The sequence below is a fragment of the Zingiber officinale genome, chromosome 8A (assembly GCF_018446385.1).
Source record: "Zingiber officinale cultivar Zhangliang chromosome 8A, Zo_v1.1, whole genome shotgun sequence".
Lineage (NCBI taxonomy): Eukaryota > Viridiplantae > Streptophyta > Magnoliopsida > Zingiberales > Zingiberaceae > Zingiber > Zingiber officinale.
The window spans coordinates 54,842,114-54,855,443 of NC_056000.1; the positions used below are offsets into that span (position 1 = coordinate 54,842,114).

Genomic DNA, 13,330 nt, shown 5'->3' on the forward strand with positions numbered 1-13,330 from the left:
GAAAGGAACAAACCATTAGAAGGTCGTAGTGTAATTAGGTATCAGTTTATCTTGACTGTATAATTACACTAGTACACTTAGAGTGTATTGAGTAGGATCATTTGAGGTCGTTTCTTTTATACTGACTTTATAAAGAAACAAAGACCTCGGTTATTATGGAAGTGTGTGCTCTTAATCATAATATAATAATAAGCACATATATTTGATATTTATTTCTTTAATTTATCAATGGGTGAGATTTAGTTCGATGAATCAATAAGCCCGACAGGTTGGGAAATGACATCACTTATAGTGTGTGTTGTTGATTATAGAAGGAAACTGTGTCCTAGAGATACTAGGTTGATAATGTCCTCAAGAGGAGCTCATAAGGATTGTCATGTTAAACCCTGCAGGTGGACCTAGTCCGACATGATGATAAGGTTGAGTGGTACTACTCTTGGACTAAGATATTAATTAAATGAGTTGTCAGTAACTCACTTAATTAATGGACATTTGATATCTTAAACATAGGGAGACTAACACACTCATAATAAGAAAGAGCCCAAAAATGTAATTTGGGATTGGTGTGGTAGTTCAATAATAGTTCTCTAGTGGAATGAATTATTATTGATAAAATTAAGTTGTGTGTTCGGGGCGAACACGGGATGCTTAATTTTATCGGGAGACCAAAACCAATTCCTCATCTCGGTCCCTATCGTAGCCTCTTATTTATAGAGTATTATACCCACCTATACCCACCTTCTATACCCACCTAAAGGGGGCCGGCCAAGCTAGCTTGGGAACCAAGCTAGGGCCTACCTAGGTTCATGGTGGCCGCCCTAGCTTGAACCCAAGCTAGGGGGCCGCAAATTAAATTAAAAAAGAATTTTAATTTTAATTTTTATTATGTGGAAGATATAATTTATTAAAGAGAATTAAAATTAAATTATCTCTCTTGTAAAAGATCTACAAAAGATTAAAGAAAGAGATTAGATCTCTTTCCTTATTTGTAGATTGGTGAGATATTTTATTTTCTCTTTAAAAATTATTCACATGTTGTAAAATTAAAATTATGAAAATTTCTTTTTATCAACCATGAAGAGATTTTGAAGAGAAATTTTAATTTTAAAAATTTCCGGAAACAAATTAGGAAGTTTTAATTGTTGATTGAAACTTGTCTAATTTGATTTCATGATGTGGCCGGCCATTAGAATTTAATTGGGGAAATTTTATTTTATTTTTCTCAATTAAATCATGTCAAGGAAATTAAGGAAATTTTATTGTAATTAAATTTCCTAATTTTCTTAGGCCAAGGAATATAAAAGAAGGGGTGAGGGTGCCTTCATGAGATAACCTCTATTATTTCTCTCCCTCTTTTGTTCCTTGGTGTGGCCGGCCATCATCCTCTCCCTCTCTTCCTCTTGTGGTGGCCAAACCTCTCTCTCCCCTTGGAGCTCTTGTGGTGGCCGGATACTACTTGGAGAAGAAGAAGAAGAAGAAGAAGAAGAGAAAGCTAGCATCTCTTGGAGCTTGGTTGGTGTTTTGATCTTCTTCCTTGGTGAAGCTTCCTTATTGTTGGACGAACCTAGCTAGGAGGAGAAGAAGGTGGTTGGTGGTTTCTCATCTCGGAAGATCGTTGCCCACACAACGTCCGAGGTTAGAAGAGGAATACGGTAGAAGATCAAGAGGTCTTTCTAGAAGGTATAACTAGTAATTTTTCTTTTCCGCATCATGCTAGTTATTTATGGAAATAATACCAAATACAAGAGGCTTACGTTCTAGTATTTCGAATATGTTTTTCGAAGTTGTGTTCTTTTGTTTTGTTTTTTTTTCCCTTGTGATTTGATTGTTCTTTTTGGTTAACCTAAAGTTATTTTAGGAAATTAAATATTAGATTTCTATAAAAGGTTTTGTCTAGTCGGTGGTGGTTGCTCCCATATCCAAGAAGGCCATGTGCCTCGCCACGTCAGTACTGGGAACCAATTATGGAAATTAATATTTAATGGAATTAATAACTTAAGGTGACTTGGGTCGAACGTGTTAAGTTCCGCAGGAGATCCAAGTCAAAACCTAAAAGAACAAATAGATTAAGTTTTGGATTAAACGTGTTAAGTTCCGCAGGCGATCCAAAATTTAATTTAAAAGAACACATGGTAGCTAGGAAAAGGTTCAGACCTTTGTACAAAATTTTTGTACAGTGGAACCTCTAGGTTTTCCGAGTAGTTGTCCATTTAATTTATATTATAGATACCATGGTGTGAGGTGACACACAGAAGATCATGTTATCAGTTCCTTATAAATTATAAATAATAGCTCACAACTAAGATAAAATGAGACAAACCATTAGAGTTGTTGTAGTATAATTTGGTATTAGTTTATCTTGACTATAAAATTACACTAGTACACTATAAGTGTATTGAGCAAGACCATTTGAGGTAGTTTCTTTTTATACCGACTACATAAAAGAATAAAATCTCTGTTATTATGGAAGTGTGCACTGTTAATCATGATATAATAACAAGCACGTATACTTAATATTTATTTCTTTAATTTATCAAAAGTTGAGATTTAGTTCGTTAAACCAATAGACCCGATAAGTTGGGAAATGATATTATTTATATGGTGTGTTATTGATTATAGAATGAAATTGTGTCCTAGTAATCTAGGTTGATGATGTCCCCTTGAGGAGCTCATAAGGATTGTCATATAAACCCTGTAGGTGGGCTTAGTCCGACATGACAATAAGGTTAAGTGGTACTACTCTTGGAGCTAGATATTAATTGAGTTGTTAGTAACTCATTTAATTAGTGGGCATTCAATATCTTAAACACAATGAGACTAACACACTCATGATAAGAAGGAGCCCATATTATAATATGGGATTGGTGCAGTAGTGCAATAATAACTCTTTAGTGGTATGTGTTATTATTGATGAACTTGAGTTGGGTATTCGGGGCGAACACTGGAAGCTCAAGCTCATCGGGAGACCAAAACCAATTCCTCCTTTCGGTCCCTATTGTAGCCTCTTATTTAAAAAGCCTTATATCCACTTAAAGTCAAGCTTCTTACCCATCTTGTTGTGGTTGGCCAAGCCAAGCTTGGAGCCCAAGCTAGGGCAAGCCAAGCCAAAGATATGAGCCAAGTTGTGGTCGTCCAAGCTTGGAGCCCAAGCTAAGTGGCCGACCATATAAAAATTAAAAGGGTATTTTAAATTTTAAAATCTTTCCTTATGTGGAAGCCATGGTTTTAAAAGAGAGTTTTTAAATTTTAAAATATTTCCTTTTATAGCTTTCTACAAAGGATTAAGAGAAATGTTTGATATCTTTCCTTATTTGTAGTTAAAAGAAAGATTTTAATTTTTGATAAAACTTTCTTTTTTTGTAACCATCCACATGTTTTAAAAGAGAGATTTTAATTTATAAAATTTTCCTTTTATAACCAACAAGGGATTTAAAAGAGAAATTTTTTATTAAAATTTCTTACCGGAAACAAATAAGGAAGTTTTAATTTTATGTGTAAAACTTTCCTTGTTTGGAGCATAAGTATAGGGTCGGCCATGACAAGCATTAAAGGAAGTTTTAATTTTTTGTTTTAAAACTTTCCTTTTTAGTCATTGGCAAGGAAAATAAGGAAATTTTAATTATGTTTAAAACTTCCCTTTTTTGCCAAGACCAAGGATTATAAAAGAGATGGAGGGGTGCCTCATGAGATAATACATCTTCTATTCCTCTCTTCCAATCCTTTGGTGGTTGGCCCTTGTCCTTTTCTTTTCTCCTTTTGTTTTCTTCCTTGGAGGTCGACGGCATCAAGTGTGGCGATCTCTTGGTGGCCGGTTGCTTGAAGGAGAAGAAGAAGAGAAGGAAGCTCTCTTATCTAGCATCCCTTGGAGGTTAGTTGTTGGCTTGATCTTGGAAGCAAAGGAAGAATCTTGGGTGGATTTCATCTTGGAAGATCGTTGCCCACATGACGTCCAAGAGAAGGAGAGGAATACAACAAAAGATCAAGAGGTCTATAAGCTACAAAAGGTATAACTAGTTATTAGTTTCCGCAACATAACTAGTTCATCTTTTGTATAGATCTTGTAAAACCAAACACAAGAGGTTATCGGTTTAGGTTATCATTTTTGTTATCAATTTTATTGTTCAATTTCATATTTCCATATTGTGTTTCTATTGAGGTCTCTATAGTTAAACCTAGTTTACTATAAGAAGTTAAATATCCGATTTCTTTGAAAGACTTTGTTTAGAAAGTGATGGATGATCCCATACCCAAGAAGGCCTAGTGCCTCGCCATGTTTAACCTGGAAGCCGATCTTTGAATAAATATTTGATTAACTTTTGTAATATGGTTTAACTTAGAAAGATCAGATCGGTTAAACTTGGAGTAAAAATGTTAAGTATCGTTTTCAATCCAAGTTTAACTTCCGAAGGACAATTTGGATTAACAATGTTAAGTATCGTTTGCAATCCAAATTTAACTTCAGTAAAGTACATGGGTAGCTAGGATAGTTCTATACTTGTACAAATTTTTATACAGGGGAACTAGAACGGTATTCCGAGTAGCAACCAACACCACCTTCTTGATATCCTTCTTTGTAAGCCCCTTCTTCTTTATGTTGATCTTGCGTACTAGGTTGATGAGTTCGGCTTCTATCTCGTTGTCGTCATTATCTGAGTCCGGTTCTTCTTCGGACTTGGGTTCGATCTGATGCTTCTTTCTTGCCTCCTTTGTCTTGCTTGTACCTGCAAACAATGCAACACCTTTCTCGGCCGGACGTACATTAGTCTGTTGGTGCAATTCAAATTCAGAGAAAAGTTTATCTAACTTAATTTGAGAGAGATCCTTGGATACTTTGTAAACATCAACCATGGATGCCCACAAAGTGTTCCTCGGAAAGACATAAAGTGTGTACCTTATGACATTGCGGTTCTCCACTTTCTGTCCGATCGCATGAAGTCCGTTCAGCAGGTCTTGAATCCGCGCATGAAGTTGGCTTGTTGTCTCTCCTTCCTGCATTTTGATGTTATATAATTTGTTAAATAGTAGATCATGCTTACTTACCTTTTTGTCAGACGTGCCCTCATGCAACTCGATCATTTTTTCCCACAGCTCTTTCGCACTTGAGAATGGACCGACTCGATTCAACTCCTCCTTTGTTAGTCCACATTGGAGGGTGCAGGTTGCTTTGGCGTTGACGTCGACCTTATTAATTATGCTAACGTCCCAATTCTCGTATGTTACTGATTTTCTCGAGCCATCGAGTGGAAGTGCGATCTCATTCTTGATGATCATCCACATCTCGAACTGAGTTTGGAGGTATGACTCCATTCGACCCATCCAATAGCCGAAGTCTTCACCGGTGAAGAGCGGAGGGCGAGCTGTGCTGTAGCCTTCTTGATGAGCCATTATAGCAAAGGAAATCTCATACACAAAAAAAAATAAAAAACTTGTTCCAAGAATTAGTCTTGGATTAGTAGTGCGGGATTAAGAAATTAAAACACGAACTCGAGTAGTGTTGCACCAGCTTCGAGCAAAAATTTCGATTGCAAAAAAAATGAATCAGAAGGCGGCAATTATACCGATTCCGACCGACTTCAAAAAATCAAAAAATTACCACAAAAGAAAGAAAAAGATTGCTTGAATAGTGGTTTCACCTATTCGAAGCGACCCCGCTCTGATACCAATTGTTGGATCGAAAGGGCTAGAAGGGGGGTGAATAGCGCTCGTGGCTTTCACTTTCGTTTAGGAAGAATCAGAAATAAAACATGCAGCGGAAATAATAAAAACAAATACACGAACACCAAGATTTACTTGGTTCAGAGCCTAGGGCGACTCCTACTCCAAGGCCCACGCTCATTGAGCGTTTACTTTGGGCAATCACTATAAGCATGGAAGTTCTTTATAATTTAAGTACAATATTAGTGCAATAGTAAAATTTATACCGACAACAAAAGACAATAAGTTTGAAGCTCCTAGTTGTCCAGGTCTTGCGATAGCTTCTCTGGATCGTCTTTTAAGCAGCATGGAGAAGACAGATTGCAATTTCGTTGTTGTATTAAGATGCTGCTCGAGACTTGCTTATAAAGCTCGTGGAGGGCGCCCTCAACAGCATGGAGGGTACCCTCATACTCACCGAAACCACAGTGTGGATGAGCTCTAACTTCTTCGCCGCTTATCCGCCCGAGGGCGCCCTCAACCTCCATGGAGGGAGCCCTCGCACCAGTGTCTAGGGCACCCTCAAGATCTATGAGGGTGCCCTCATGCCAAGCTGTGAGGTAGTCTCTGTATACGATCCGAGCCGCCTCCAAGCTCCATGGAGGGAGCCTCGGGTACTATTCATCTGATGCAAAGTTGTCTAATTTGCTTCCTGCAAGATACATTAGTTCAAAATAAAGTTAGCACAATATAAACATGTAAAATAAAGTATTTGATAGTCATCGGGCTGTCCGGTTCTGACTTTGGATTCCCAACCGGAAACCCTAGGCCGAACCGACGTCTATTGTTCCCTCACTGGGGAGCGCACCCTCACCTACTCCACTCAGGAGAGTTTACTTGTTAACAATTAATCCTCCAGATCAACTGGACTTTTGCTCAGCACCTGAAACTCCAGGACTTTCTGTCGGACGTCTGCTCCGCGACCCACCCAGTCTTTCACTTGGTTCGTAACACCAGGACTTTCCACCTAGAGTCCTCGACTCTAGGACTTTTGCCCGAAACCCTTGACCTGCCAAGACTTCCTTCCTAAGGTTACCACCCCCTACGACCTAGGGTTACCTCACCCTAGGAGTTTCCACCTGCCTAACCACAGCTAAGACTTTTACCTAAGGTCACTTAGGACTTTCCTGCAAGCTCATTCAAACACGTTAGATAATAAATAACCTTAACTTTTAACCCTTTGCCATTATCAAAAATTAGATTCGATCGTCGGATGCTTCCCGCACCAACAGTCTATTCCCTTTTCTCCAGTGTTAAAGATGATTTCACTCAATGAGAATTAGCCATTAAATTTTTTTTTTATTTGATTATATTGTAATTGATGAATTGTGTTTTTATGCCAAAGACTAGTCTGATTTCTTGTTTTTAGTTTACTGAGACTAAAATAGAGTAACTTGAAATAACACTGGTCTAATTTCTTGTGTTTTGATGTCATCATTTTTTTGTTTGGTTATATTGTAATCCAAGAATTCTGTTTTTAGTTTTTGACTCCATTATATTAATGAGGTAACATAAGAATGAGATGTAATGGGGTCAATACCGAAGAATAGAAGAAGACATAAACACACGGTAAACACATTGATATTTTCCTTTCTAGCTTGAGATGGAAGATTGCGACGAGATCAATGTCATGCTGCATCAAACTGGAGGTGACCTTCAACCGTAGAAGGACCATTTTGGTTTTTGATTTTGCTAATAATTTTGACTATGTAAACTAAAACGGTGGACCAAATGCATATATTTTCTAGCTACATGGTTTACTTGCTCAAGTCAAGTGTGATGATGGTGAAGCTTCTATTACTAGTACATGTGACCACCGGACTCCTAATCTTGTCTATTTTGAATGCGTGTGTTTTGTTGAAAAAATATATTCAGCTGAATTGTAGAAAAACTCGTTTGCCAATGTTGTATTTCATCTTCATCTCTAACAAAATTATATTTGGCTGAACTGTAGAAAAATTTGTTTGCCAACGTTGTATTGGTGAAGAAATTCAACCAATCAATAACCAAAGCTCCCTTCGGCACACAATTAAAACCAACACCTCGATCAGACATTTAAGCGAACAGGAATCACACAGGAATTGAAACCTCGACATCAGGGAAGAAACCAAAACCTCAACTTCAAACACCGCTCGACAGACGCCAATAGAAACACAAGAAGGCCACTCCAAGGAAATCGAACACTATCAATGCAGATTTCACCAATCAAAAATCTGAAACATATGCAAACCAAATGACCGAATCAAAACTCAACAAAGAAGAAGCCCTAACAGGAACGAACACACAACAAACATCTTCTTCATTCCAGGTTTCCACCCCTCTATACCTCACAGATCTTATGCTATCACCGTTAGATATACTTGCCTGCTCTTGCGCTTCCCCGTCCTCCCCGAGACCCCCGTGACTTCCACTGCGCGTCCTCGTTTTCCCCCGTCCGATCTGCTCCTCACGGTGGCGATCGGCTTCCAAATCCAGCGTCGCCCTGAGCTTCCACAGCCAAAGAAGTAGCTCCGCCAAGGGGTTGACAGCGCGTGAGGAGACGGAGGGTTGAGTCGTGGGGTGTGGGGTGATGCGAAGATTAGGACTCTTTATACCTAGGGTTATTAAGTTGGCAATAGCTTAGGTTATTAACTTAGGTGAGGGTGGCTAATGTACCCTTATTTGTTTCCTTAATGGGTGTCAATTTAGGTAGATATAACCATTTAATCTATATTTGTTTCCCCTAGTTGATGTTAACATAGGTAAGTTGAGTTATTTAACCCCTATTTAATTCCTCTTAATCATATCATTTTGATCCTTCTAACCCTGTTGTACCAATTCATCTTATAACCCCGTCACTATCCCCTTTTTTTTTTATGGAAATTCAGTAATTTAAACCTCCCGTTTATGCCCATGAAGCCTCATTCTGTTACTTTATTTAATAACCTCCCTAACTGGGGCTTAGGGAGCCTTACAATTCTCCCCTCCTTATAAGAATTTCGTCCCCGAAATTGACTTACCAAATAAATCCGGATAGCGGCCGCGCATATCTTGTTCCGTTTCCCAGGTGGCCTCCTCCATCTGCTGGTTTCCCCATAAAATCTTCACCATTTTGATCTCCTTGTTCCTCAATTTTCGTACTTGACGCTCAAGAATCTGTTTCGGGCATTCCTCGTAGGTCAGATCTGATGTCCACTGCATGGTCTCATGTCCGATCACATGAGAGGGGTTAGATATGTATCGTCTAAGCATAGATACATGGAACACATTGTGTACCCCGGACAGATTTGGTGGTAGGGCAACCCTATAAGCTCGAGTTCCAATCCTGTCCAGAATCTCAAATGGTCCAATATACCTTGGACTGAGCTTCCCTTTCTTTCTGAACCTTAGTACCCCTTTCATTGGTGACACTTTAAGAAATACATGATCTCCAACTGAAAATTCCAAATCTCTTCGTCGCTGATCAACATAATTCTTTTGACGACTTTGCGCTGCTTGCATTCTATTCCGAATCTTCTCCACTAGCTCCACTGTTTGGGTCACTATGTCTGGGCCCAGAACTATCCTCTCGCCGACTTCATCCCAATATAACGGCGTTCTGCACTTCCTTCCATACAACGCCTCATATGGAGCCATACCTATGGTTGCCTGATAACTGTTATTATAAGTGAATTCTATCAAAGGAAGCTTTGACTCCCGATTTCCCTTGAAATCCATCATACATGCTCGTAGCAGGTCCTCCAAAATCTGAATCACCCGTTCAGACTGACCATCCGTCTGGGGATGGAAGGCGGTACTAAAAGTGAGCATGGTACCCATTCCCCGATGTAGACTTTCCCAGAATCCCGAGGTAAATTTTGGATCTTTGTCTGACACAATTTGAACTGGGATCTCATGTAGCCGCACTACTTCTCTTATGTATAGCTCTGCATACTGCATCATCGTGAAGGTGGTTTTTACTGGTAGGAAATGTGCCGACTTGGTCAATCGGTCCACAATAACCCATACAGGGTTTGATCCCTTAGGAGTGGTTGGTAGACACACCACGAAATCCATGGAAACTTCTTCCCACTTCCAGACAGGGATCGGAAGTGGCTCCAGCAGTCTTGCTGGTCTCTGATGCTCAGTCTTTACTTGTTGACATGTGAGGCATTCATGCACTACCTTGACTATGTCCTTTTTCATACTTGGCCGCCAATACAATAACTTCATATCCATATACATCTTTATGCTCCCAGGATGTGTGGAATATGGGGTGTTATGCGCTTCATTCATGAGATCCTCTCGAAGTGTACCCATCTTAGGTACCCAGATGCGGTCCTTGTATCGCACGACTCCACCCACAGTAGAGTAAATAGCCTGCCCTTTTTCTTCATCTTTCCGCTTCCACTCTGTTAATTGTTGGTCCACCATCTGTCCTTCCTGGATCTGATCTAGTAAATTTGACTTTACGATCAATGCTGACAATTTAAGCTGCTCCCTTGGTGCTACTACCTCCAAATTCAATCGTTGGAATTCCGATATCAACTGCTGTTGGCTGGTTAGTTGCGACAACATGACGGATTTGTGGCTCAAAGCATCAGCTACCACGTTAGCCTTACCCGGATGATAGTTGATGTTACAGTCATAATCCTTCACTAGCTCCAGCCACCGTCTCTGTCTCATATTTAATTCCTTCTGTGTGAAGAAATATTTCAAACTCTTGTGTTTTGTGTAGATCTCACATCGTTCCCCGTAAAGGTAGTGCCTCTAGATCTTTAGAGCAAATATAACCGCCGCTAGCTCCAAATCATGGGTGGGATAGTTTTCCTCGTGTACCTTCAACTGACGTGAGGCATACGCAATGACCTTCCCGTTCTGCATTAGCACAGCTCCCAGTCTAGTTTTGGAGGCGTCAGTGTACACCACAAACCGTCCAGAACCATCCGGTATCGTAAGCACTGGTGACGTCGTCAATCTTCCTTTCAACTCCTCAAAGCTTTTCATGCACCGATCTGTCCATTCATATCTTACCCCCTTCTTAGTCAGCGAGGTCAGCGGCAAGGCAATCCGGGAAAAATTCTGGATGAACCTTCGATAGTAACCTACCAATCCCAAGAAACTCCATATCTCAGAAGCATTCTTTGGCGTATCCCAATTCCAGATTGCCTCAACTTTGGCCGGATCCACTTCTATCCCGTTCCCTGAGACAATGTGCCCTAGAAATGGAATCTGATTTAGCCAAAAGTCACACTTGCTAAATTTGGCATACAAACGATGATCCTTCAACGTCTGTAGCACCGTGGTTAAATGCAGACGATGTTCTTGGCAATTTCGAGAGTAAATTAATATATCGTCAATGAAGACAATAACAAACTGGTCCAAGTAGGAGTGAAATACTCGATTCATCAAGTCCATAATGCTGCCGGGGCATTTGTGAGTCCGGATGGCATAACCAGGAACTCATAATGCCCGTATCGGGTTTTGAATGCTGTTTTGTGCACATCTTCCTCCTTTACCTTCATATGATGATACCCTGATCACAAATCGATTTTGAAAACACTGTTGCTCCCTGTAACTGGTCGAACAGGTCATCGATCATGGGCAATGGGTACTTGTTCTTGATTGTCACTCGATTTAGCTCCCGGTAATCGATGCACAGCCGCATGGTCCCATCTTTCTTGCGTACGAATAACATCGGGGCTCCCCATGGTGACACGCTTGGTCATATAAAACCCTTGTCCAGCAATTCCTGCAATTGCCCCTTCAACTCTTTCATTTCGGTAGGCGCAAACCGATATGGTGCTTTTGACACCGGCGTAGTTCCCAGTACTAGTTCTATTCCGAATTCCACCTCCCGAGTCGGGGGTAGACCTGTAACATCCTCTGGAAACACCTCTGGGAAGTCTTGGGCTATTTCCACTTCCTCCAAACTTGGTCGTTGTGTCCCCGACTTAACCGAGATGTGAACTAAAATCTCCTCACATCCCTTGCTTAGCATTCGTCAAGCTTTGCACATGGAGATCATGTGGGGAACAACTATCTGTGAAGCTGCTTGAAAAATGAGGAGTTTTTCATTTGGTAGCTTTAACTTAATCGTCCGCTGTTTACAATCGATGACTGCCTCGTGCTGAACCAACCAGTCCATGCCAAGGATCACATCAAACTCTGTCATTTCCAACACGATGAACCTCGCGCCCACCATATGATCTTGCATCATCATCTGACAGTTCTTTACCATCCTGTTGCTATGCAATTCCTCCCCTGACGGTAATGAAACACTATATCCCGCAACCATTCGTTTAGGTATAATGCCGAGTTTTGTGAGGTAAGCCTCAGATATAAAGGAATGTGTAGCTACGGAATCTATTAATACATGGGCTGGAATATTGGCAATATAAATCATACTTGTGATAATAGCTGTGTCCAGGTCCACCTGCTCTTGAGTCAGCGCAAATACTCTCCCTTTGGTTGGCTCCGTGAGCAGTGGACATTCTCTTGCGAAGTGTCCTGACTTCTTACACATATAGCAAGCATCTGTACCCGTCAAACACTGCCCAGTGTGAATCTTCTCGCACTTGGAACAGCGAACCTTGTTTTCAGCCCTGACACCAGTGCCTTCAGCTGCTTGTATCTTCTGAATTTGCTGCCACGGCTGCGCCTGCTTAAATGGTCGCTTTCCTGGATTCTGACCAGGAACTGACCTCTTCTTTCCCGGCTCCTGCTGATCCCGTCCCTGATAACTCAATCTCTTGTTCTGAGCTTCCTTGACCATGTCATTTCTATCTCTTTCAGACATCAATGCTTGGTCAACTGCCTCTCTGAATGTGGTGACCCGACTCAGCCTGACATCATGGCGAATAGCCGGCCTCAACCCTTCGGTGAAGTGCTTCAATTCTTCGACTGGTTGGCTGGTAATCATAGGTACAAAATAGCGTCCTCTCTTGAACCTCCTGACATACTCCGCCACCGTCATATCTCCCTGGCGAAGCTCCAAGAATTCCCGTGCCAGTCGTGTCTTATTGTCAACTGTGAAATAATTTCCATAGAATACCTCCTTAAAATCAGCCCAAGTCAAAATAGTTAGATCTACAGTCAGCCGCGCACCCTCCCACCATACTCGAGCATCATCCCGGAGCATGAATATCGCACACCTGACCTTGTACGCATCTGTGAGCTGCATGAAGTCAAATATCGTTTCCAGAGACCAAATCCATCCCTCTGCAGCGATTGGGTCTGTGGCGCCTTTAAACTCCGTCGGTCCAAGCTCCCGAAACTGCTTGTAGACCGGTTGCGTACTAGATGTAGAACGTCTGGGTGTGCTCCCCTGCTCCCTAGCCTGCAATATTTGTTGAATCCGTTTCCCATGAATGCAGTTCTGCTCATGTAGAAGTGCAGTAAGTCTTTCTAGAAACTGGTTGTTCTGACCGCCCATCTCTCCGTTGTTGTTGTTCCTTCTACCAGCCATATCCTGTACATTTCCGATTTAATCTCATTCATATTCCATAATTACATATCAGTATATCAATCATAATATGACTAAGTTATCACATTAAATACAAAACTAAAATAATGTAGATCTTACAAACTGTTGGTTGAAGTAGTCGAGTTTCTGACGAGATGGCTAGCGCATGATGTCCCTTAGGAGTGTGGCTCTGATACCAACAGAAACATCCTG

The 13,330-nt window shown here is 40.8% G+C and overlaps 1 protein-coding gene across 1 annotated transcript; it reads right to left on the bottom strand.

The window, feature by feature from the left end:
* Positions 1-11,656: 11,656 nt before the first annotated feature.
* On the bottom strand, positions 11,657-13,120 carry LOC122010820. The gene has a single exon (XM_042567294.1). It carries the CDS (start codon positions 13,118-13,120, stop codon positions 11,657-11,659), a length of 1,464 nt encoding a protein of 487 aa, XP_042423228.1.
* Between the last annotated feature and the right edge of the window lie 210 nt (positions 13,121-13,330).